Genomic DNA, 27,415 nt, shown 5'->3' with positions numbered 1-27,415 from the left:
GCCCCGCATTAGAGCGGAGACCGAATGTCCTAGAAGGATGAAGGAGGCGCGCCATCTGGTGGCCGGCAGACCACCGCGTACTCTGCCTTGGGCTTTATCAGAAATCAGTTTGAGGCTGCGTAGAAGTGACAAAGTGTTCCTGCGGCCGCTGAAGGGAGCACGAGCACCAACTTCGCTTTACCTGTAAATCAATGATGGTAACAGTGAAACCAAAAAACAAGCCCTGAGGAAATAATAACATGAGTGCACTACACCACTTAACTGACATCGACTGCAGCAGCGAAGAAAGGAGTCCGGTGAGGGTCAACACCAGTTAATAAGGCGGGAGCCTCCTGTTTGGACAGATTGTTGTCTTTGAACTTGATGGTTTTGCTGAGACTTCATGAGATATGAAGTCCTCTTGTTGTTTGTTCTTTCTTGTAATGGCTGCCGTTGGATTAAAAGAAGAAATATATGCCTAATCCTCGCCTCTGTGTCCTGACATAGAATTGAATACAACTTGAAGCAATGATCTACGGTACGCTTTCCTTTTTGGAATCCCGTGTTTCTGGCAGATAGCACCTTACCCTCCCCACTCCATGTATAGATATTATTCAGAATAACCCCCCCCCCCCAAATACTTAAGATAAAGTATCCATTCAAGTGTTAAGGCAGAAGTTGCTTGATTTTTTTTTTTTTTGATTTGACCATTATTTTGCGCAATTGAACGGTTATCACGCAGCTGTAGTTATCTGGGTTACTGTAGTCCTCTACAAACTTGAAACTGTTAGACACCGATAAAAAACCTGAATCTGAAAAGAAGAGATCAGCTGTTTGGAATCAGGCCCCAGTTTTTGCTCAGCTGTTTAATGCTAGTCCTACCTCTAATTCTATGATTCCAACCCAGTCCAAGAAGTGTTTGCTACCTTATTTGGGCAAACCATTGTGCTATTAAAAAAAAAAATTGTTTTCTTTCTGTTAATATGGAAAAAGTTGTTGCTAATTCATTTATGAGAACGAAATTGAGTCTTTATTAACGAATTCGCCCATGTGAACTCTACATCAACCCGGCTCGCAAATACATAGTCAGGCAAGCACTAAGACCTAGGCCTGAGGTTATTGATTGATAGGTCAAGGGTGGGATGGCACGTAGCCGGCAAACAAACGCACAAACAGAAACCTTAGATCAATACCGCAGATAGGCGCAGCGACAATACAATAGTCAAGGGAGATTGGCCTCAGTAAAGCACAGATGGCCGGATGTGGTCCGTGCGCTCCTATAACACCACAAAGTCAGATGTCACATGAGTTAGGAACCTCTAGCCAATCAGGACACAGCACACAGAGTGATCACGCTCTCCCCATGCCGGACATCTGGACACATTACCTATCGGCCGCATTGTGTCCACGCAAGGTCGAGCCCCATCTGTTTTTTCCATTAGACAATTTATGGCTCCAAAGGCAGCAACTTACATTCCTCACCATGGATAACCGGAAACCTTTTATTATCTACGATGAACTTTATAAAAGGAGGCCATAGACCGATTGTAAATTGGGACAGTCCTCAGACCCTCTGCCTGGAACTGTTCTCCCGGCCACTACATTTAATTAAGCAAACTATTCCTGTTTTGCCAAGCGCTTCTTGTCTCTCCTTTCCTTAAACAACGCTAAATTGATAGCCTCCATGCTCCCTCAGCAGTTCTCAGTTACGCTGTATTTACATTGATTAGGTATTCAATTTAGGATCTGCAATACACCGACATGTGTCCTTTTGTACATCTCTTATGCAGCTGAAAATAAATAACATATCCCATTATGAACAAATCGGGGCCATCTCCTCGCCCTATCATATAGTCCTTTCTTCACGGTGGTCTGCTATTCAGGGGGGTCTAGTACTTTAGATCTCAACCCACTCCACCAGGTCTTCAGTTAGATTTTTTGTCTCTTCATGTTGTCTTAATATGTTGCTCATCCGCCAGAGTCCATTTTTGGAAATCTTTTTCCACTTCCTATACTCCGGAAGTCCTGTGAATTGCTATGCGTAATTTCGCTAACCCTGTCATTAAAGATATTCATATTCTTTCATTTTTTTACATTTACATGAAATATACCTATAGGCATTTCTTAACATATGCATCTAGCTCTACTCCAGTCATATGTGACAGGCACCTACACACCTGTCCTCAAAAGGTCTCCCGCCTCAGGCAGCTCCAAGTTACATGCAGAAAGCCTGCCCTCTCTTCCTCACATTTCCCACACATGGTCCATTTAGCTGGATAAATCTGTGTCTGTCTTTGGGTTTAATTAAGTTTTATTCAATAAGTGGAACCGAATCAATTTGAAGAGGGCATTAGCGGAGATTCTCTTGGCTTGTTCACAAGCCTTTTTCCTGTCACTGAGGGGAAAGGAATCTGGGACACCCTCCTCATTTACTTTATGCTTTTTTCCATATTTCCCCCTCTATCTTCTATTAATGTTGTAGACAGTAGTGTAATCAGTCTCCTACAGCCTCCTAATTCCAGGATTTGTGGTATAATTGCCTCAGGAAAACAATTTCATGTTCCCTAAACTGTGTGTGCTGTCTTTGCATATTACAAAAAGTGCATGGGCCTATGCCAAACAGTTCTTTACTTTGGGCAAAAGACATACATTTACAGTTGAGGTATAACTCTCTCACCCAGATGCCAGTTCCGGAAGGACATGCCACTCTTCTAATCTGACATTGTGTTAGCGTCCACAGTGGGATATTCAATGTAAACGGGGACTTCTTCAAAAACATTTCTGGTAAGATGTAGTCTCTGCAGGTTCCCGCTAAAAGGGACTTTCCCCAGATTGGGCTTTTGTGTTATTTAAAGTCTAAGCACTATTCTGTTTGTAGCGGGGCTTCTTCCAGGAGCATTATCCGTAGCAGTAAAGTGTTGCACCCAGCAGACATTGAGACCACGCATTGGATAATTGTAGAGCTGTGTCCTTCAAGCTCTGTTACACTCTTTGCCAGTTATTGCTCGTTTCGTTATTTGCTTTTTTCCAGACTGACACATGCTCTGGTTTGATTCATCCTTGTTATGCTTTTAGTATGATTGCCTTGCAGCTGTGAGTTTGTGCTTGCAGTTGACATACCCCTTTGCCCTGGTGCTGCTTTCTTTTTGTAATACGGCAGTACTCAACAAACCAGTCTGGTGATGACTGCTTTGGATTAAGTTTACAAGTTCTGTCTCTGAGTGGCTTATTGGTTTATTTTTGTTATTGTAGATGAACACTCTGGTTTTGGGGATGCTCCATCCGTTGAAAAAGAAAGGATCACTAAATGGATTGGAACTTTGCAGGAGAAAACTGGCAATAGACAGTCCAAAGAAGTTATTAAGTCACTCTCAGGTGAGCCAAGAATCATGTTGAAGTCTTTTACTAGTTACTCAAAGATGCATGACCTTCCTTTTGCTGCGCTACTTTTGTAACATATCTATATCGTTATGGCCTTTGCAACTAATCATTATAGCTTATATGTACCCTTTTATAAGTATGTTTCATTTGGGGGTACTTCTTGTTGACCACTTTTATTCAAACCTTTGCCTCCTCTAAAGGATATGTTTGTAAACTATCGATGTTCCTAAAATGATTATTGTTTGTATCTAATTCGTCCTTGTAGACCTGCGTTGTAGTGCTCGTGCGCTGCTCGCTCTGCGAGGCTTCGAGTAGATTTCAGAAGTGGACTTGAAGCCCTGCCCATCATTCCTATTGGCTGGTGTCATCGTTTATGCTAAATGCTGGCTTCCGGACTGGATTTTCACTTGCGGCGTTACACAGTCTCCTTCATTAGTCGGGACGCACTATAGTCACAATGCCGACAGCTTGTTTAAAATGCGCCTCAAGCGGGCTTTCTTACCTCATCCTCGGACCCCAGGCGGCGCAGCGCCCTCTACCCACACCGCTCTCCTTCCTTCGCACAGCTCGCCAATGATCTCTTGATAAGCGAGGCTCCTCGGGTGTCTGCAGTTCTCAGGCCCTCTCCCTCAGGGAGAGGGCCCTATTGTTGAGACACCCACCCTTCCTGGCAGCCCCTGGTTGGCTTGCTGCCTGCGCTGGCCTGGCTCCAGGTGCCAGCTTTGCTGCATTCCGTCGTGTGAGCTGCCTCCTCACTGGCGGAGAGGGCCTCTGTGCGCAGACAGGGAGAAAGAAGGCTGCAGCCTGGGGTAACCGGGGCCCGCCATGCATGTTCCAGGTGAGAAGAGTACCGGACCTACACCCGTCCGAACCGTTCCGCACCTGCTGGGTCAGCGGATTTGGGGCATTTGGTCGTGGTTACTGCATCCCGAGCGACCTCTGGGTCCCCGCTTCGCCTGAGGTTTCCTGTTGCATTGTGGGGTCTCATTGGAACCCCTACTGTGAGCTGGGATCTCCTCAGATTCCGCGAGGCACGCTATGGGATCTTTAATGGACTTTCCTTGTCCCTGAGGCACCTTAGGGTATCTATTCTGCCGAGGCATTGTGATAACTTCATGATGCCTTATGTCACGATTGCCTTCTGAAGGCATATTTATCAGCACAGCACATTGGCGCTTCTCCTGGGCCTTGAAGGCGTCTTGCTGCCTCTTCTCAGTGCCACGTGCACTTTGGATTTTCATCTGTGATATGAGGGTACCTTGGTTAGTCCACAGGCGCATTTGTTGTCCCCTCCTTCAGCAGTGGTTACCTTGATGTCTCTTCTGTATCTTCGGAGTGCCTTGCGTTATAAACCCTTTTACAAACCAGAGACACCTTGGTGAAACCGGTCACCATGCAGACGCCCGGAGACCCAAATAATACTCATTCTCTGCACTTAAAGCAGTGTGAGGGTGGTGTAAAGGAGGCTCACTGGTCCACGAGGAAATGTCCCTACTGACCATACTTACAAATGCCCATACATCACCATTGGGGCTGGGGTGGAATCAGTCACTCATCAAGGCGCCTAAGCATTAAGCCGAGAAAATTAGTACCTTTGACTAACCGCACTTGTAAGACGTTCACATTCTGTTTGTGCTGCTTGGCGCAGGTGTCACAAGGTCTACCTAGCCAAACACCATAGGCTGGTTTTCAAATGCTAGCGCAAAGGGCCCACTGGGGTACTGCACGTGTTACAAGTTAGTCAACGCCACCGGTACTCATTTTCTTGGCGTCGAGTTGAACCAAGTTAAAACACGGAGAATAATTAAGCAGGTCGGTATCTGAAGGACGTCTGTTTTAGGTGCTCATAGGCCAGCAGCTCTGTCCAGAATCTCACCGAGCAACCACCGGCATACCACAACCGAGCTCTGCCTGATTGTTTCTGTGGTGCATGCACTCCCAGTGCGTCCATGCGTGTTCTCTGTTGGCTCACATGTGTGTTTGTGTGTGCACATGTGGTGCACTTATGCATACTTTGCTGCTCCTTATGAATGTGCTTTCATACCTGCGCTTTTTATACTGTCTCACCCAGGACTTCAAGTGGGAAGAAAAACCCTCAAAGGGGTGCGGCCTATGTAATTAAGGGCACGGCTTTAAAACCCGTAAGCTTAAAATCTGTGCTTGCCATAGTGTGCCCCCCACTGATATTTTGCTGCTACTGTCATTGCATCCAGACTTATAATACAATAAGTAATACTACACCCACAACAAGCCATCTTTGTCAGTGGTTGTTAGTTGCATAAGATGAATAAGCAACAACTGTTGCTTAGTTGCTCATAATATTGAAAATGCTTCCGTTCTGAAAGTACTTTAACCCTTTCGCTGTGGCGGCTATTCCGCCGCAGCGCTAAAGGGGCGGGGCGGCCGCGCGGCCGCCGCATGCTGGTGACAGAACCGCTCCGTCACCAGCTACAGTTGAGCTGTGCTGGTGACGGAGCGGTTCCGTCATGACCCGCCCGCTCATTAAACCTGCCGCGCAGGCGCGAAATCAGCGCCGCGCAGGCGCGGCGGCCGGGCCATGACGGAACCGCTCCGTCATCAGCACAGCTCAACTGTAGCTGATGACTGAGCGGTTCCGTCATCAGCAGGGGAGGGGTTAATGAGTCTCTTTGAAAAGACATCGGAGCCAGTGAAGGGTGGCACTGCTGCAGAGTTAAGATTTGTATTTCACCCTGATGGTGAGGGAAACAAGCATTTGCAACGCAATAGGTCTCATATTTACTAGAGTTTAAGCTATTGGCATTGTAGATTACATTGCCTTTTATTTATGTTTTAAAAATGAAAACAAAAATAAGAGGCATTGTTATTTGCAATGTCAATAGCTGAAACTCGTATAAATGTGAGACCTATTGCATTGCAAATGCTTGTTTTTATGATGTGCTCTTTATTTCTTTGCATAATCTTAGCTTAATTGAATGTCCTCTTAGAGAAGATGAAGTTTAAGCACTTAAAATATGCAGTCACATACACATGAGTTGACGTGACTAGCAGCACCCAGTGTAAAATCCTTCTGTACAGTTTGCGAGATGGCTCTGAGTTTATGCAATGGTGGGATCTTGATGGTTGTGTAGCAATACAGGCGGGGGTAACACAGCCATTCTTCTTAGTTCAATACATTGAATAGCATTACATTGGATGATAGTAACATCTGGTTCGAGGCATTTGGGCTGCAGATGGTACATTTATGAGTAGTACGCCATCTGGTGTTGGGCTCGGATGATTGCACTTGTTTTTCTCTTGGAGAAGTCTTTTGTCGTCATAAGACTGATGACTCCTCATTTGGTTGCTAGTGCGCATGGGCATCGGCTCCATCCTTAGATTGTTTTTTTCCGCCATCGTGTTCGGATGAGGATCGAAGCGCTCCAGATCGACTTCGGGAGAAAGTGATATTTCGGCACGTATTCCCTTTCCAATTCGACGGTATTGTTATTGAACGCGAGTTCATTTCCATTTCGACGCGTTTCGACGTCCACAACAAAAGTTACAACTTCTACGTTGACAAGACCGGGAGGCCTATCTCGACGTAGTCCAGCCCGGAGTCCATGGAAAGGACTCCATTCAAGAGATGTCCAACGTGTGGTGCTAAGTTCCCACACAAGGACCTACACGAGGTGTGCAATCTCTGCCTCTGAACACGAATCCAGGGACTGTGAAGCCTGCGCAGCATTCTCCTCCAAGTCGACGATTAGAAACCATCGAGCCCGAAGATACGAGGTGTCGAGAATGCAGTCCGAGGCAATCCCGGAGCTGTTCAAGGCCCAGCACCCTGAAGAAGAAGAGGAGGACGAGTTGGGGTCGGAAGTGGACGAGTCTGATGTCGAAGAAATCGACGCTCATCAAACCGTGAGTGACAACGCCCCCTTACCAAAAAACCGACCCCGTTTGGTGTCGACCCCACCTTCGAGCCCGGTCAGACTACCGAAAAAAGTTTCCGACGCCCCGCCTTCGGGCCCGGCAACGAAACCGAAACTGAAACACTCGGCCTCCCACCCTGTCGGATCCGAGAAGCGATCGACATCGACACCGAAGCTCCATACGAAGGAAGGCTCGCAGTCGAAACATTCCATGTCGAAACCAAAACATACTTCGACGTCGAAGACTTACTCACCACCGAAAAAATCTGAATCGAGCAAATTCTCGGTACCGAAAACACAGAACACTGATAGTCAGAAGCAAAGGCACCTTTCGGAACCAAAAATTTCGGTACCGACATAGGAGCATCAGACAGATCCAAAACAAAAGACTTTGTTTATCGATCCGCAAACTGGCAAAGTGGTGACAAAACTACCTAAAAAGAGGAAGAATGAACAGTTGGACGACAAAGCTCTTCCTCCTAAAAAGAGAACAATGGGGACAAATAAGACTCCTCCCCTTTCTCCTCAACCTAGAGACACACCCTCTTCTCCTCTTCCTCACACTCTGCCAGCTATTCCTACATCAAGACCATCACACCTCAAACAGATGTAGAAAGTGATACAGGGGAGGGAGAACTTCATGGGGATGACAACACTGCCCCAGATGAAGCAGACCCATGGGAGGATTATAACGCAGGGTCAGATAATGATAACGACCCCAAACTATATCCCTCAAAACCTTCACCACCTGATAATACAGGTTTTGCACAGTTAATTAATAGGGCAGCAAAATACCACAAGGTAGACTTACACACGGAACCTCAAATAGAGGATTTCCTTTTAGAAACACTACCTGCTGCCCAAAGAACATCAGGAACACTACCAATGCTTAAGGGTCTTCTCAATCACACATCAGACATATTCAAAGACCCTGTGAGGGCTAGGGTATTAAACACAAGAATTGATCAAAAATATAAGGCAGCCCCAAAGGACCCAATCTTCATCAAAGGACAGGTTCCTCTGGACTCGCTAGTTGTCACAAACGCTCGTAAGAGAGCAAACTCATTAACTACAGGAGAAGCTCCTACTCCTGACAAGGGGTCCAAGTTAATAGATGCCTCTGGCAAGAGAGTAGCATCCCAAGCGGCAAACAGCTGGCGCATAGCTAATACACAAGCGCTACTTGCATGCTATGATAGAGCTCATTATGATGAGTTAGAAAAACTCATTACACATCTCCCTAAAGAACATCAAAAAAGGGCAGACCAGCTCATACAAGAAGGGAAGATAATAACTAACACTTCCATTAAGTGCGCCTTAGACGCAGCAGACACTGCAGCAAGATCCATCAACACCAGTATCATGTTAAGAAGACATGCATAGCTCAGAGTCTCAGGGTTCAAACAAGAAGTACAAACATCCTTATTGAACCAGCCTTTTGATGAAAAAACACTTTTCGGCTCAGGTACAGATGAGACGTTAGAAAAGATGAAAAAAGACACAGAAACGGCTAAATCAATGGGAGCATTGCAACAGCCAACTCAAAGGGGTTCCCTTCGTAGGTCCACCTATAGAGGCGGGTCAAAGAATACAGGCACAAGCCAGCAATCTACCTCTTTTACACCAACATCACCCAGAGGTAATTCAAGAGGCAGTTACAGAGGTAAAAACAACAAGGGTAGAGGTCGCAGAAATAACAACAACCGCAACTCCCCAACCCCAAAACAGTGACTTCATACAGCTCCCCCCAGACCATATAACACCGGTCGGGGGACGTCTATCACAGTTCCTACCTGTCTGGGAAAACATCACATCAGACAGGTGGGTGAGACAAATTATCCAACATGGTTATTGCCTAGAACTCACAGCTACCCCACCAAACATCCCCCCCAAACAGCGTCCAATGAGTCAATATCATCTAACATTGTTAAAACAGGAAGTACTATCACTGCTACAAAAGCATGCTATAGAGTAGGTTCCACAACATCAACAAGGAACAGGGGTATACTCTCTATACTTCCTAATTCCCAAAAAAGACGGGTCTCTAAGGCCAATACTAGACCTCAGACCTCTCAATGCATACATAAATTAAGAACATTTCCACATGGACACGCTCCAACAAGTAATTCCTTTACTGAAGAAAGGGGACTTTCTTTCTACACTGGATCTAAAAGACGCTTACTTTCACATCCCAATTCACAAAGCCCACAGGAAATACCTCAGGGGTGGTGATGGACAGAGTATCTGAATTAAACAGAACACTCGTACCCAGTCAACAGATCAGGGCTTGATCCATCACCGTTTTTTAGCTCACTGCACCATCCCAGCTCAGAACCTGGATACATGCAAATTAGTCTGTCCCTGGCCCAGTGCATCATGGGAACAGGGCAGACCAAACTACCAAGCCAATTCTTTTACTGGAAAGGAAACAAGCTTCCGGGGACCGGTTTCTGGCTTTACAGCCGTCTTCGGCCCGGCTTGCTTGAATCCTGATGGTGCAGTGAGAAAGGGACTCACATCTGAGAATACCCTTCCACGCTTATGGTGGACAAAACGGGCCAGGGACAGACTAATTTGCATGTAGCCAGGTTCTGAGCTGGGATGGTGCAGTGAGCTAAAAAACGGTGATGGATCAAGCCCTGATCTCTTGACTGTGTACGAGTGTTCTGTTTAATTCAGATACTCTGTCCATCACCACCCCCTTTTCTGAATCGTTTTGTCCACCATAAGCGTGGTAGGGTATGCTCAGACATGAGTCCCTTGTTCACTGCACCATCAGGATTCAAGCGAGCCGGGCCGATGACGGCTGTAATGCCAGAAACCGGTCCCCGGAAGATTGTTTCCTTTCCAGTAAAAGAATTGGCTTGGTAGTTTGGTCTCCCCTGTTCCCATGATGCACTGTGCCAGGGACAGATTAATTTGCATGTAGCCAGGTTCTGAGCTGGGATGGTGCAGTGAGATAAAAAATGGTGATGGATCAAGCCCTGATCTCTTGACTGGGTACGAGTGTTCTGTTTAATTCAGATACTCTGTCCATCACCGCCCCCTTTTCTGAATAGCAGTGGTTGCAGCGCACCTAAGAAGACAACAAATACATGTCTTCCCTTACTTGGACGATAGGCTAATAAAAGCCAATTCACAAGAAGAATGTCTTCAAAACACACAAAAGACCATTCAGTTGCTGCACCAACTAGGGTTTACGGTGAACTACACAAAATCCCACCTGCAACCAAACAAAGTTCAACAATATCTAGGGGCTACTATAGACACAGAAAAAGCCAAAGTATACCCCAATCCAATCGGGATCCAAACAATGCTCACGTTGATCCAAAGATTTCAACCACAACACTCACTAACAGCTCGAGTGTTCATGCAGCTATTAGGGATGATGTCCTCTTGCATACTGCTAATACCATATGCCAGACTACAAATGCGTCCGCTGCAAGAATGTCTAGCAACACAGTGGAATCAGGCTCAAGGGCAGATTACAGATCTGGTGTTGGTAGACGACCGCACACATCGCTCTCTGAAGTGGTAGAACACAACAAACATTTCCAAGGGGCGGTCGTTCCTAGAACCAATTCCACAAGTGATACTAAAAGCGGATGCATCGCTCACCGGATGGGGAGCGCATATGGAGAAATATACTGTGCAGGGAAGATGGAGTGTACAGCAAAAAAGACTGAACATCAATTATCTTGAACTACTAGCAGTATTTCTAGCATTAAAAGCTTTTCAAATGCAGATTCTCAACAAAGCAGTCCTGATCAGAACAAACCACATGACAGCAATGTATTATATTCAAAAACAGGGGGGGACACACTCTCTCCAACTATCCAGACTAGCGCAGGACATTTGGAGATGGGCCATTCCTCAATAGATCTATCTGTTAGCCGAACACCTACCAGGAGTTCAAAATCAGATAGCAGACATCTTAAGCAGAGAGTCAGAACAAATACACAAATGGGAACTGCACGACCAAATACTGCAGCCATTCTTCCAAAGATGGGGACAACCAGAGATAGGTCTCTTTGCCACTCATCAGAACGCAAAATGCCAAACCTTCGCATCCAGGTACCCACACCACCTGTCGCAGGGCAATGCGTTATGGATAAATTGGTCCAACAAATTTGCATACGCTTTTCCCCCTCTCCCACTAATTCCATTAGTGGTTCGAAAACTGCAACAACATTCAATGACAATGATACTAGTAGCACCCACGTGGGCACGACAGCCGTGGTTCACCACGCTACTGCAACTCACAGGTGCCACATCAAGTTAGAAGTATTACCCATGTACCTTACAGAGAACCATGGAGAAATAATGCACCCAGATCCCAAACAATTGAACCTAGCGATCTGGCTCCTGAGGTCCTAGCATTTGGATACTTAAATTTACCTCCAAACTGTATGGAAATCATTAAGCAAGCAAGACGTCCTACCACCAGAGCATGCTATGCAGCAAAGTGGAAAAGGTTTGCTGTATACTGTAACAGTAACAACATCAACCCTCTGGACGCATCCACTAAAGAGATTATTTGCTATTTACTACACTTACAGCAATGTAACCTTGCTTACACCTCTATTAGAGTACATCTTGCAGCTATAGCCGCGTACCTGCAAAACAGGCAACATCTATCCCTGTTTAAAGTGCCAGCAATAAAAGCTTTCATGGAAGGCCTCAAAAGAGTCATTCCACCAAGACTACCGCCTTCCCCGGTCTGGAATCTCAACATAGTACTTACCAGACTAATGGGACCACCTTTCGAACCTATGCATAGGTGTGAAATACAATTCCTTACATGGAAGGTAGCTTTTCTTATAGCCATTACTTCACTCAGAAGAGTAAGTGAATTACAGGCATTTACAATACAAGAACCATTCCTACAGTTACACCAAAATAAAGTGGTTCTTAGAACAAACCCAAAATTCTTGCCTAAAGTTATTTCAGCATTTCACATCAATCAACCAGTGGAACTACCAGTCTTCTTTCCAAAACTACAGATGGTAGCAGAAAGGGCCCTACATACATTAGATGTCAAAAGGGCAATTTTGTACTACATAGAAAGAACACAAACTTTCAGAAAAACCAAACAACTATTTGTAGCGTTTTCTCCAACACATAAGGGCAATCCTATCTCTAAAGCAGGCATTGCCGGGTGGATTGTAAAATGTATACAAATATGTTACATAAAAGCAAAAAGGACATTAACTGTTCCTCCTAGAGCTCACTCGACACGTAAACTAGGGGCATCTATGGCATTCTTAGGAAACATTCCTCTAGATGACATATGTAAAGCAGCAACCTGGGTTACACCGCATACCTTCACAAAACACTACTGTGTCGATGTGCAGGCAGCACAACAGGCTAGAGTGGGCCAAGCTGTACTAAAAACTTTATTTCAAACTGTTGCAACAGACACTGGTGACCACCGCTAGGGAGGTAACTGCTGTATAGTCTATTCATAAATGTACCATCTGCAGCCCATATGCCTCGAACGGAGTATGCTACTTACCAGTATGCATCTGTTCTTGGCATAGAGGGCTGCAGAGTGGTACATGCCCTCCCAGCCTCCCCGGAAACCTGTGTCTGTTCCAACACTATCTTATTTAGATACACTTACATGGGCATTTCTCTCTGTATTCTATCATACTTCTCCATCTAACCCTACTATGGCAAAACAGTCTAAGGATGTAGCCGATGCCCATGCGCACTAGCAACCAAAGGAGGAGTCATCAGTCTTGTGACGACAAAAGACTTCTCCAAGAGAAAAACAAGTGCAATCATCCGAGCCCAATCGCCAGATGGCGATCTATTCATAAATGTACCACTTTGCAGCCCTCTATGCCAAGAACAGATGCATACTGGTAAGTAGCATATTCCTTATTTACAATACGTACAAAAACCTTATTGTTCTGACACACATTATTTGAAATCTTGGAGGGAAGGAGGTTACTTAACAGATTATGGACCAAAAGTCAGTTCTGATTTGTTGTCTTTTTTTATTAACGTTATCTGACATTACAATGCAACCGCCACTGTGGTGGTCGCATTGTGCATGTTTACCATTGCGGCGGGTGCTGCTGGCTGCAGCACCCGCCGTAATGGTAAAATTGCTTGTTGTGCATATCCCTGCACTACGTGGCAGGCACCATGAGGTGCCTGCTGCCTGGTGCAGGGAACTGTAAGGGGCACCATAGGTGTCCCCCAAGTGCAAATTCCCCATGCCCCTGCACAATGGGGACCCGCAACTGGCCCCCACGTACATCCCCGCCAGCCTTTCAATGGCTGTTGAACCGCCATAGACAAGCTGGCGGAGATGCAGCATCCAAATCTGGCGGGCACCACCACCATTTTGTGGATGCGGGGTGGTTCAGACAGGCAATCGTAATGATTTCCTCTGTCGGACCAGTGGCGGACTGGCTTTCTGCCTGCCAGGCACACCGCCCGCCATCCTGATCTGGCGGGCGGAAAAAGGCCTTACAATGACGGTGAAACTGCCACCTGCAGAATCAGGCCCTATATTTCTATAATTCAACACAACTTTTTTTAATTGCTTTTATGATACTACTGCAGAAATTATTGGGGTACCTAAAGCAACAGTTAAAACTGTAAGGGCAAAGCTGAAACAAGTCATCTTTCACCTTACCAGAAGCATGAACTTGTACTGCATGGCTGGTATATCTCTGTCAGCTGAAGGAATGGCTGCACACAAGAACTGAAACCTATGTCGCATAGTGGATGCAGGATGGCACAGTTATGGCCCAACCAGTATGGCGACTTTTGAAGGCGCCCTCCTGTCCATTTAATATGACCAACCATCTTAGTGTTTTCTCTGAGGTTGTATTATGCTGCACCAACATACACCTCCTGTTACACTTAAAAATGTAACTCAGTACGGAAAAACTAAGCATACCCACAGTATACCCAAATGCGCCTTACATGTTTACAATGTACGCCAGAACTCTAGAATATGTATCAGCATACATAGATGGCCTTCTTCAGGAGTATAAGCAGGAGAAAGAGGGCAGTGTTGGAGGAGTGATCAAGGAGTTGCATAACCAATTTAGACTTACAAAATCTTTGGTGTTTGGAAAATCATGGGTGTTTGCTAAATCATCTGCTGGATGGAGATCAGTGCAGGTCTTTGAGGCAGGAGACTCTGGTCTCTGGCGGAATCCGGACTCCACATCAACTTGCTCGAACTCCGAGTGATTTGCTTGGCATTGAAAGCTTTTCTTCCATCAAGGGAAATCTGGTTCAGTTATTCACGGACAATACCACTGCCATGTGGTACTACAATAGACAGGGCTGGGTGGGGTCGTGGATCCTTTGTCAAGAGGCCCTGCATCTCTGAATGTGGCTGGAACAGCAAGGCATATCCCTGGTGGTTCAACACCTGGAAGGTTCCCTGAATGCCAGGGCAGACTAACTCAGCCGTTGATGCCAAGTGGATCATGTACAGTGTCTCCATCCAGAGGTGAAGCAAGGTGTCTTTCAAAAAAGGGGAGAGGCTTGTTAAGATCTGCTTGCCTCTGCCGAGAGCACATAATGCCAGCCGGGTTTCCAAGGCGGCACATGCACGGAGACACTTTTTATTTCACGTGGAGCTCAAGCCTCCTGTATGCCTTTCCGCCAATACCACTCCTATCCACAGTGCTCCAGAACATCAGGAGCGACTGGGCCCAAGTCATTCTTTTGGCTCCGAACTGGGCATGGAAATTCCAATATCCCAAGCTTCTCCAACTGAGCATTGATCCTCCGATCAGGCTGCCCCTTTAGGAGGATCTTCTGTCGCAGCAGGGGAGGGTCGTCCACCAGTACCTGTCAACTCTACTGTGGAGATTAAGCGGCAGCAGTTGACAGCATTCGACCTTCTCTCTGAAGTTTGTGATGTGATTTTGGCAGCTAGACGTCCCTATACCAAGACCATGTATGCCTGCCGGTGGCAGAAATTTGTAAAATAATGTACAGAAAGGTCTGTTGATCCTCCCTTTTTTTTCTTTTTTTTTTTCTTCCCTCTCTCAAGTCCTTCTCTTTATTTTGACCATTGTCCAGCTGGGCTCTGCACTGGACACTCCTAAAGGGTACCTTTCGACCTTGCCTGCCTTGAGGCTGCCAGACCAACCTTCTTTTTTTCAATCCCCTATTGCAAATCAATTTCTTAAGGGGCTTGTACACATGTTCCCACCTGCCCCATTCATCATGCATCAGTGGGACCTTAATTTGGTTCTCACCTTCCTGATGTGCAGTCCGTTTGAGCTTCTGCACAACTGCCCACTCCGGCTGGTTCCCATCAAAACAGCCTTTTTAGTGGCAACAACTTCTTGCAGGAGGGTGAACGAATTGCAGGCTCTGTTATCCAAGCCTTCTTACTTGACCATCTTCCATGATAACTTAGTACTTTGTACTAGAGCCTCTTTCTTACCGAAAGTGATAACCCCGTTCCATGTGGGGCAATCCGTCACCTTCTCCACTTTCCATGCTCCTCTGCTCCCCTCCAACACCGTCTGGACCCAAAAAGAACATTGTTATTCGACCTTGACCGTACTAAAGCATTTCAGGTGGACGTCCCACTCTTTACGGGGTACGGTGGATCTAAGAAAGGTCATGCAGCTTAGAAGAGGACTATATTGCGATGGGTAGTCTTCTGCATCAAAATTTGCTACGCCATGACCAAGTAACAGCTCCTGAATGCTTAAGAGCTCATTCTTACAGAACTACAACCACAGCATTGCAACGTAGTGTTCCAATACTTGACATTTGTCAGGCAGCAATGTGGGCATCACTGCACACGTTCACTAAGCACGGCTGTCCGCAGGTATTTGCTTGTTGGCCGCTCTGTCATGCAGGACTTCCTGGTCTAAACCTAATGGTATCGCTTGGGCATCTATTCTAGGGTAAGGAACCGGAGGCTAGATGTTTATCAGATGGACAAGTTACTAACCTTTAGTAACGCCTTATCTGGTAGAGAGATAATCTAGCTGCAGATTACTTACCGACCGACCCATCCTCCCTAGATTGCAGACATGTTTTTAGGATCAGGACTGGTCCCTTTTCAGGGCCTTACTTGTTCGAAACACACAACTGTCTTGGCACTTCATGGCTCAGCGCTCCTGGCGTTGAAAGTCGTGAAAAGTAACTGACGTCAGCGCACTGAGGTGGGTGCGGTTGTCACGTCTGGCGCCAAGCTGAGCTAAGCGACCCCATCTACTAGCACACAAGCAAAAGTCTTCCAAATACAACCTTACACCTGGGATATTCTAAGGTAAGGAATCTGCAGCTAAATTATGTCTCTACCAGATAAGGCATTACCGAAGGGAAATATCTTGTCCATCTCTAACTATACATTCTTGACACTCCTGAAACTTTTTCACCTCATGAAAGTCAAGACCAAGCCACCAAAATTACAACATAATCCTTTCCCTGGTCTTGCAAATTCAAACACAAGGAGATGATGGACGGAGAGCTGAAACCTTTCAGACACTCACCCCCACTCACAGATCTAGGTTGAATCCATCATCTTTCTTTAGCGCACTTCGCCACCCCAGTACCGACCCAGCCATATGCGAATCAGTCTTGACCCTGTGCCTCAAGACCGGTCTTCCCTAGACTGGAAACAAGCATCATGGGCCGCAACATAAACCGGTAGTTATCGATATATGGAAGGAGGTCACCCGGTTTCTGGGCTGGAAAGGGAAGCTCACTGGCCTGACACCGCTGTGATGCAGCCAGAGGTCAGAGGGTTGAAAGGATTCCAAAAATGGAAACTCATTGGGATAGAACATTTGGGAGACGTTTGAAGAAATAAGGCTTGTATAACATTCCTGACGTGCAGGGGTAGTTTGACCTACCAGAGAAGGAGGTTTCTATGTATGTGCAGTTAGGACACACCCTATGGTGATTCCTCTTGCATGCAGAGTCTTTGCTGACTCTGAAGATGCATGGCCACAGAGCTGGACAAACTTGGAAGAGCACAGATACCAAGTTGCAGCAGAAGTCTTCCAACCAAAAGCAGCATTGTCTTTGGTCCTAGCTCGATCCAGCAGCCGAGTTCCAGTGTCCAACAGCAGAAGTGTCTTCAGACAGGTCTTGACAAATCTTGACGAAGTCCAGGACGTATTTAAGGACACACCCACAGGGGAGCCCTTAAGCAACCCTAAAAGGTGGAAGGACGTCTTCTGTGGTGACCCACCTATCCGCAGCGGCCAAGAACACTACTCAGCTGGCCTAGCCAGTCAGAAGCTTCCAGGGGCCAAGATTCAAGATGGCAGAATCAAGTGGTCACCTGGAGGAGCTCTAGGCACGTCCATATGGAGGAGCTGGACAGGGGGGTGGAGAACTCTCCCCTATCCTTTGCGTAGTCTGGCACCAGAGTTGAAGCCAAGGGCTCCTGAACAAGGAAAAACTGGTTTATACAAGGAGGGCACCAAATGTGCCCTTCTATGCGGTCTGGTGGCACTCTACGTGCCCCCACCCTACCTAATTCTAAAGGAGAGGTGATCACACCTCTCCGTGGCATAAAATCCTTTGTTCAGCTTCCGCTGCCAGAGTTAAGCTGATCAGCAGATGGGTAGAACAGTGTCTGGGGTCAGCAGCAGCACGGAGCTGGCAGGCAGACCCTGTAAGCTGACACAGGTAGGTATAGGGAGAGTCTTCTAAGGAGCCCCCAGTACATGGTATCGTGCAGCTAACACTGAAATCAGTGTAGTTGGATGATTCCAGCACGTTTGTTACCAAACTACCAGGTTCCGAGCAGCTGTTCTGTAGTTGATCTTCTTGACCTAGTCAGTGTTTACTACATACCTTCAGATGGCAGAGAATGGGCTCCGGGGTTTAAAGTGAAGTGACAAGGGTATAAGGAAAGCCTTATATCTAAAGCAAAAGGTGCATGCACCATTTTATGTCCACTGCGATAGCCGCTCTGCAGACACAGTATACAGGGTCTCCCATGGGTGGCTTAATACATACTGCAGCTCATGAGCGAACCCTTTTGTACCAATGCCTTGGGTACCTTAGTACCATATACTATAGGGGTACACAGTATGCCAGTTGTGGGGTATACAAAGTACTTACCAGGAAATTTAGAGGTGAGAACACTGCCTCTGGGATCCTGGTTAGCCGATTCAAGTGTAATAGAGTCCAAACACACTTGACACCAGGCAAAAAGTGGGGGTATGTAGGCATGATAAATTATGTCAAATTCATGGACTCAAAGTCTCATTTGATGATAAATGATGCCCTGACCTAAAGTGAAAAAAAAACTTGCACAATCCAATTGTGTCCACATTTCTGCTATGTTGGGGAGTGGGTGTCTATCAACTACAACTGCCTTGTTTAGTACTATCTGAAAGAAACACGTTAGTTATAGATTCCTTACGCTAGAATTATCCCCAGGTGTCAGACTGGATCCGGAAAGTAGCAGCAGTATCTCTGCGCATCAGAAGGTTGTGTTGGTCTGTTCCGCGCTAGTCGTTGGCGTCGTGTTGCTGGGATGACGTCACAGCAGATTCTGACACCGCCCTCGCGCGCTGACGTCAGTTTTTTCTTGTTCCGCACCAGTCAGCACAGATCCGGGAAGAGCGGTACCTCCAGTCACTTTTTGACTGACTTTGTCTCGACTTTTGTTGCCTTCTTTTTTGAGTCCGTTGACTCGTGGTGCACGAGGGATGCCCGGCTTCAAGGCATGCTGTTCCTGTAACCGACTGATGTCGATGACAAATCCGCACCGCGTGTACCTCTTTTGCCTGGAGAACAACCACAACCCCAAGTCGTGCTCCGACTGCCGGTAGATGGCGCCGAAGGCTTTGCAGGAGTGGTCCCAAAAGCTACTTGAGCGCCTGGCGTCTGCTCCGCGCCATTCGAGATACTGGTCTCAAGAGAGAGGTCAATGGACCGGTCGCGGAGCCCCCACCATTCGTCCAAGTCATCGAAGTCTTCGCACTCTGGGTCAGGTAAGTCGAAGCATAAGAAGAAGTCGAAGAAGCATCATCGCTCTTCGACTTCTCCTTGTCGGTCGGCTGACCCGATGAGGGATGCGCGTGGTGCTCAAAGAGTAGACTCCACGTTTCCCTACCTTCCCGGGACCCGGAGCGACTTCCGCCCAGCTTCGTATGTTCTACGAGGTGATGCATGCCATCTTTGGGTGGCACGAACCCGCTGGTGCGCCTTCGGGCCCGCGGAATCGGTTGGAGGGCCCAGGCCTTCTCCGCCAACGGCGCCGCAGGCCTCCTCCTCAGATGGTGCCGCAGGCCTCCCTTGAATCTGGGTCTACATCCGTATCGGCACTAGTTGGCATGATTATACCTCCACCAGCAACGCTTCCTCTGGTACCATTACCGCATTAGACGCCGGTCGGCACCCCAGTCGCCTTCAGCTCAAGTCTCCAACCCGACTTGGACCCAAAGTCAGACCGGCGTCGCCCGACGCCTGACCCAGCGCAGAGAGGGGTTTTTGTGCCCCTGTTCACTCATGGGGTCCCTTTTCGACCTGATTGGCACCCACAGGATGAGGAGGAGGACTGGGAGGGGTCAGGTCACCCTCTGACTGAACATTTGGACAGTGAACAGGACTGGAGAGAGGAACTGGGGGACGCCAGTGGTCTGGACACCTCCCCTGACCTTGGCATGTTGTCTCCTCCTACCGTGGCTACGAAGGAGGGAGCTTTGTACGCAGTGGTGCTACTTAGGGTAGCCGAGGTTCTCGACCTCGAACTCCCTAACGTGGCAGTCTGGACTAACCTCCTGACAGAGGTGCTTCAGTCGGCGGCGAGCTCTTTGGAGCCTCTGCTTCTGTTCAACGAAGTCCTTACTGACGTCCTTTTGGTTACCTGGCCCAGGCCCAACACGGGGGCTCCCGTGGAAAGGATGATTGCCCTACACCACAGCCTGGCTCCGGGAGACCCAACTTTCCTTTCCCAACACCCCACCCCTAAGAGCTTGGTGGTCCAAGCTTCTACTTCCAAAAGTGCGTTGCCTATCGCTACTGCGGAAAGGGAATCCAAGAAGCTGGATCATCTTGGAAAGAAGATGTTCTCTTCCGCCAGCTTGGGACTGCGGTTGATAAACACCGCATGACTGTTGGGCCGTTATTACCACTCTGTGTGGGACTCGGTTGCGCAGGTGCTGCCTCAGTGTCCGCAGGAGGCCCGGACAGTGCTCTCCGAGACTATTGCCGCCGGGAGGGATGCGGCCAAGTTTACCATCCGTTGTTGGCTGGATACTGCTGACTCTGGGTAGAACGATGAGATCCACTGGCTTTTCTGGGGATGTCCAGAATACCCTCATGGACATGCCCTTTGATGGCTGTCCCCTTTTCGGTGACAAAGCGGATAACGCTTTAGAGCTTTTCAAGGCCTCACGAGCTACGGCCAAGTCCATGGGACTCTCCATGTACCCCGCGCAGTCTGCTTTTCGCCCCTTTCGTGGCTACAGAAGGGGTGCCCCTCTACATCCCGCCCAGAGCCACAGGCCACAAGTTACCCAACCTTTGCGCGGCCGGGAACGTGGGAACAACCGTTGTGGTTCCGGGTACCAGCATGCCAGTCCGCCAACCCCCCCCCCCCCCCCCCCCCCCCCTGCAGCAGCCTCCAAACCTTCCTAGTCCGACATTTCAGGGCCATCAAATGCCAGTAAGCGGCAGGATATGCCATCACCTCCCCCACTGACGCACCATCACGTCGGACAGGTGGGTTTTGCAGATAATCCGAAAGGGCTACTCCCTCCCCTTTGACGTGCGGTCGTATTGCGGTGGCATGGCTGGAGGGGTAGCCTCAGAGGATCACCTGACCCTTCTACAGCAGGAAGTTATGGCTCTCTTGGCCAAGGGAGCCATTGAGCCCGTTCCTGTCCCAGAAGTAGGTTGTGGTTGTTATTCCCACTACTTTCTGGTTCCCAAGAAGGACAAGGGCCTGCGTCCTATCTTGGATCTCAGGAACGTCAATTGCTTCCTCCGGAAGGAGAAGTTCAAGCTGTTGACGCTTGCTCAGGTCTTGTCTGCCCTCGATCCGCAAGACTGGATGGTAGCGTTGGACTTGCAGGACGTCTATTTTTACTTCCCCCAACCCTGCCAGCTCACCGGCGTTACCTGAGGTTCACGGTAGGCCACAAGCATTTTCACTTCACCGTGCTCCTCTTTGGCCTTACCTGCGCCCCTCTGGTGTTCACGAAAGTGATGGTGGTGGTTGCAGCTCATCTGCGCAGATCAGGAGTTTGTCTTCCCCTATCTCGCCCCAGGCAGTCGTCTCCCACCTCCAGACTATGGCCTACCTCTTCCATTTGCTGGGGTTCTCCATCAATGTGCCAAAGTCACACCTGAGTCCCTCTCAGAAGCTCCTCTTCATCTGAGTGGTTCTGGAAACAACGCTGTTTCGGGTCTATCCTCCCGAAAAACGTGTCTGGGATATTCAGGCTATGATTCCGATCTTTCAGCCCTTATCTCGGGTTTCAGTCAGACTGACCCTGAGGCTGCTGGGTCTCATGGCCTGCTGCATCTTGCTGGTAGATCATGCCAGGTGACAAATGCTGGCTCTGCAGTGGGACCTGAAGTTCCAGTGGGCGAAGCATCAGGGGAATCTGTCCAATTGCGTTCAGATCTCGGAGGGCACTGCGCGACAACTGCAGTGGTGGCTCACAAACCTGGATTGGGTCAATAGCATATCCCTCTCCTTTCCAGAACCAGAACACAGTAGTGACGTACGCATCCCTTCTGGGATGCGGCGGCCACATGGGAGAAGCGGAGATCAGAGGCCTCTGGTCTCCAGCGGAGTTCAGGCTCCACATCAACTTTCTGGAGCTCCGGGCGATCCGTCTTGCACTGAAAGAATTCCTTTCCTCTGTCCGGGGAAGAGTAGTGCAGGTGTTCATGGACAACACCACTGCAATTTGGTACTCCAACAAACAGGGCGGGGTGGAGTCATGGACCCTGTGTCGGGAGGCCCTCCGCCTCTGGACATGGCTGGAAAATCAGGGCGGGTCAGCACCTGGCGGGTTCCTTGAACACCAGGGCGCACAAACTCAGCCGCAGGTGCATGATGGATCACAAATGGCGTCTTCACTCGGAGGTGGTGCAAGTTCTCTTTCAACAGTGGGGAGAGCCTTGGTTAGATCTATTCGCCACCGAAGAGAACGCGCAATGTCAGCAATTCTGCATGTTGGAATTTCCAAGGTGGCACTCGCTCTGCGACGCTTTTAGTCGCTAGTGGAGTTGCGGTCTGTTGTACGCCTTTCCGCCTATACCACTTCTGCCCAGAGTGCTGAAGAAGATCCGGCGCGACCGGGCCCAAGTCATCCTGGTGGCTCCCAATTGGGAACGAAGACTCTGGTATACCGAGCTGCTCAACATGGCCATCGATCCTCAGACCCGTCTGCCTCTTTGGGAGGATCTTCTGTTGCAGCAGCAGGGGACGTTCCTCCATCTGAACCTGTCCAGCCTCCACCTCCTTGCGTGGAGATTGAGCAGAGGCAGTTGACTTCATTCGACCTACCCCCCGAAGTCTGCGATGTAATCTTGGCAGCCAGGCGTCCCTCCACTAAAACTGTATACGCCTGTCGGTGGGACAAATTTGTGGCATGGTGCACCATAAAGGCTGTGGATCCCCTTGCTGCCCCTCTTTCTGAGGTTCTCTTGTTCTTTCTTTGGCCCAGCATAGCTCTGCTCTGGGCACTATCAATGGCTATCTCTCAGCCATCTCTGCTTAGCTTTGGCTTCCAGATCAGCCGTCCCTTTTCAAGCCTCTGGTTGTAAATCGCTTCTTAAAAGGCATAACTCCTCTCTTTCCTCCTATTCCTTTCGTTATGCCTCAGTGGGACTTGGACCTGATTCTAACTTATTTAATGTGTGCTCCCTTTGAGCTGCTTCACAACTGTCCTTTAAGGCTCTTAACATTCAAAACTGCTTTCCTGGTGGCTCTCATGTCTGCCAGACGAGTGAGTGAGCTCCAGGCGCTTTCTTCAAAGCCTCCTTTTCTGTCTGTGCATCCGGACAAAGTTGTTCTTACGACCCGTCCATCCTTCCTGCCCAAGGTTGTCACTGCCTTCCACATTGGGCAGACCATCACTTTGCCCACCTTCTTTCCACCTCCACATCCTTTGAAGGAAGAAGGGAGGCTCCAGCGTCTGGACCCAAACCATGCGCTCTCCTTTTATCTGGATTTCACAAAACTGTTTTGGGTGTATGGCCAGCTCTTTGTTGGGAACGTGGGCGCCAAGAAAGGTTGGGCCGTACACAAGCGGCTATCTCCCGATGGGTGGTTTTATGTATCAAAGCCTGCTATTCTTTGGCAAAGAAGGAGCCTCCAGTGGGGCTGCACGCCCATTCCACCAGGGCGACGGCAGCAACTACTGCTCTGGGACAAGGCGTTCCTCTGAATGATATCTGGCAGGCAGCTACGTGGGCATCGCTGCCACGTTCACCAAACACTACTGCCTGAACAGTCAAATCCGGAGAGATGGCTTCTTTGGTTCTCCGGACTTCCTGGTGTGATCTAGGTTCGCAGACCCACCTCCTGGAATTGCTGGGGTATCTATTCTAAGGTAAGGAATCTATAACTAATATGTTTATTTCAGATGAACAAGTTACTTACCTTTGGTAACTATATATCTGTAAGGAACATTAGTTAGTTATAGATTCCTTACCGCCCCAACAATCCTCCCCGTTCTGCGAACTGATTTCTAGGGTTAAGGTTCTCCTTTCAGGGCCCTAGTTTTGTTTGTTTGTTTTTGTTTGTTTCTGTACTTGTATAGCGCACAGCTACCCGCAGTGGGTTTCCCGGCGCTTGTACGAATACCGCAAGGGAACCCCTCCTGGCTTTCCCTGTAAGGGTCCACTCCTGGGCACCCCATGGTGCAGACCAGGCATCCCTCGCGTTGTGGGGGCCGTTGTGGAGGCTAAGCAAGCTATTGCCCAGAGTTGCAACGTGGGACCCATGATCAGAATAGGCACTGAGACGAGAATATCCGGTCAGGGGAATTAATGAGCCCGAGACCTGCCGGGGCAGGAATCGAACCCTGGTCCCTGGCCAGAGCTCTGCATCGAGGTCTGCCTGCTCTAACCATTGAGCCACACTTCTCCACTTTTGTGCACTAGTGGTCAGTGTCTTGTATGGCTCTGCGTTTCTGGTGCGGAAAGTCGTGTACAGAACTGATGCCTGCATGCGAGGGCGCTTCTAAGTAGCTGCTGCGACGTCATACCGGTGACACAATGCCAACAACGAACGTGAAGGCGACCGATGCCAACTTCCGACCCGCAGAGGTACTGCTGATGCAAAACTTTCCTGATCCAGTCGGACCCCTGGGGGTAATTATAAGGTAAGGAATCTATAGCTAACTAATGTTCCCTACAGATATATCGTTACCGAAGGTAAGTAACTTGTTCCTCAAGGCCATGCATAATCTAACATCCCAATGCCTTACGTGCTAACACAACTGGAGCCACCTTCTCTTTCATTTCTATGTCCTCTATAAACCCCTCCTTTTTATTTTTTTTATTTTTTTTTTTAGATTCTCAATTTGATCATACATTGCATGTCTCCTCGCTAACGGAACACCTCTCACCTTACTCACACGGGGATTTACATTTTATGTTAGGACCAGGAGGCGAGGATTAGGCAATTCTTTCTTCTAATAATTAAACAGCAGCCATTTTAATACTTTAACATTTCAAGAAAAACACTTCCTTTCCCATAACCACAGGGAACATGGAGTGTAAAGTCATAACCACAGTCCACCTATCAGGAGTCAGCCTCGCTGATAACCAATATTTTCCCTCGTCTGAATCCCTCTTTCTTTGCTGTTGCAGCCTCCAAGTGTTGAGTTCACTCCTCCTGTTTGTTTTTTCATGATGATTGTTTAATTGGGTATTTTTACTGGTCAATTGAGATGTTTCAGTAATTGGAGGCTTCAGCTTCGTGTCAACGGCCGTAGGAACTCTGTCATCCCTTCGCGGCCGTCTCTGTGGTGTTTGTGTGACGGGATCTAGAGGCGTGGCAGTCCGCCGGCCGCTAGAGAGCGTGCCTCCCTGCTGTCAAAATTTCCTCAGAGAAGTGGGAGGAGAGCGCATCAGTTACGGCCTCCATCCGAACGCCTCCAGCCGTGTTCTTTCCTCTCTAGTCCCGGCCGGCCTGGAGCTTGACACCCCTCGGGGTACGACTACAGCTAGGAAGCTGCATTAGTGTGCAGACACGCCCAGGCTGGTTTCCCTAACCCGTGTAATTCTGAGGGTGCTAGTCTGCCTTTTCACTGTCTGCAGCCAAGCTTTTCCTAACCCTTGGGGGTGCCCATATTGGCTGGGTTTCGCCCAGTGTTTGCTGACTCCCTCTTACCTGGTGGTTTCTCCACCCTTGCCTTACCCTCCTCAGTACTGCCTAATCTGCCCATGGAGGAGGAGAATTATTATGAGGTGAAGGATGTCCAGTATTTCCCTGTCACCGATGACTTCTGTGATGCGGTGGACGCCTCTATAGTGAGGGCAGTTTCGGAGGCAGTGGCCCCCCTTGAGAAGCGGCTCATTGAGCTGTCAGAAAGGTGCCCTCCACCCCTCCCTCAGAGGGAAGATCTTCCGGGGCCTTCTGCCCAAAACCTCCGGAGCGGACCACGGATGCTTTCCCAGAGAATTCCCGCAAACGAGCCCATTCGGAAGGGGTTGAACTGGACGCATTTGCCAGATTTAAACAAGCCTATCTGAACACTAGAACCCCCCTCCCCCTCAGGTGGACATACAGGCAGAACCTCCTGTATTGGAAACCACCCCCACCCTTCTGACCACTCACCTTAGGGTTGGACGGAGTCTGACCATCAGCGGTCATGCCGCCCCGCTCCCGCATCAGAGCCCCCCGTGAGGGCCAATCGGATCTTCTGAATCCAGAAGAACTTCTGCACCCCTGCTCTTTGGAGTGGGTCCCTTCTGATATGGTGGTGAAGTACGTGGCCAGTAGGCTGCTCAAGCCTTTCGACCAGGAAATTCGTTCTAGGTTGAGGGCGGAGTGTCTTGGTCTCTTTTTGGATGGCAAGGTAGCAGTGGCACCAGAATTCGAAACCCGGATGGCAACCTTCTTGACTAGATACAGCAAGGATCCCAAGAAGGGCATCAACTGGTCTTGGCGGGCTTACCAAGACAAGCTCCTTGACATTACAGGTCCGTTAGTCAAGATATTTGACATGCCGGAAGACACCAAGGCCTCTGGAACCCTGATTCAGCCTGACATCCTATCCAGATGGGCCCAGAGAGCAACTATATTTCTGGGAAACCCCAATTGCGTGATTTAGACCGAAAGGCACTGGTCCATGCTTATTAAGTTGGACCCCAAATTAGGCGAGTTAGCCACTTCGCAGGCAGGCCAGGTAGCTAGCTGAAGGGGGATTTTTTGGAGATCGTTTTGTTAAGGAGCTCAGTAAATTTGTGTTCACATTTAATTCATTAGATCAGGCCCAATCGCCGGTCAAGCTCATTTTTAATGCGCGTTTTCCTCCGGGGCGGCCGTGGTAGGGGACCTCAGCTGGCCATTCCTTTCAAGGCGCCTCCAGCAGAGGACAACCATCTCAGAGAGGGCAATGACCAGACTCCTCATGATTCGGAGACTTCTATCTGACCAGGGGACGTGGTCAACAGAGAAGACAGCAGGACAACCCCTGTGGGAGTGGGGTGGGGGGTGGAGAAACAGCAACTCTTCCCTAGGTGAGTTCTTTAATTCTCCCAAGTGTCTCCTTGAGGGGGGTTGTGGGGGGGTTGATTGGCTCAGTTTCTCTACAGTTGGCGGTCCCTTACCACCGACACATGGGTCTTACAGACAGTACAGGGCTTCCACATAGATTTTTATGGGTCGCCCTTTCAACCAGTACCTCCCAGGTAAATTCCCTTCTCGGGACGGGAAGCTTGCCTGATTCAGCGGGAGGTAGAAGAGTTGCTGAGGAAAGGAGCAGTTTGCAGGTCTTCCCCTTGTTTACAATATATGCATTCACTGTAAGAATGTCAGATGTGTTGGTCATTCCCTGTATTTATACAAAATAAATGTATTTTATATAGTGCTTACTACCCCTGAGGAGGCATTGAAATAATTTAAGCATCACTATTTTTTTCTTGTGAAGCACTATGGGTAGAGGAAGTTTATGCTGACAAAAGGCAACATTGTTTTATGTGTAGCTTACGAAAGTGAATCTTCTTCCCAA

The 27,415-nt window shown here is 48.5% G+C and overlaps 1 protein-coding gene across 1 annotated transcript in view; it reads left to right on the top strand.

Annotated features, from left to right (window-relative positions):
• C4_1H8orf48 (chromosome 4_1 C8orf48 homolog) overlaps positions 1-27,415 on the top strand; it is a 251,073-nt gene that overhangs the window by 86,330 nt on the left and 137,328 nt on the right. Inside the window, exon 3 of the mRNA XM_086918374.1 lies at positions 3,232-3,354. Coding sequence (XP_086774500.1) covers positions 3,232-3,354 — 123 coding nt within the window. The remainder of the gene's footprint in view (positions 1-3,231; positions 3,355-27,415) is intronic.

Source organism: Lissotriton vulgaris, chromosome 4_1 (genome assembly GCF_964263255.1).
Source record: "Lissotriton vulgaris chromosome 4_1, aLisVul1.2, whole genome shotgun sequence".
NCBI classification, from domain to species: Eukaryota; Metazoa; Chordata; class Amphibia; order Caudata; family Salamandridae; genus Lissotriton; species Lissotriton vulgaris.
The sequence above is the reverse complement of the archived record's forward strand: the minus strand, read 5'-3'. Positions and strand labels throughout refer to the sequence as shown.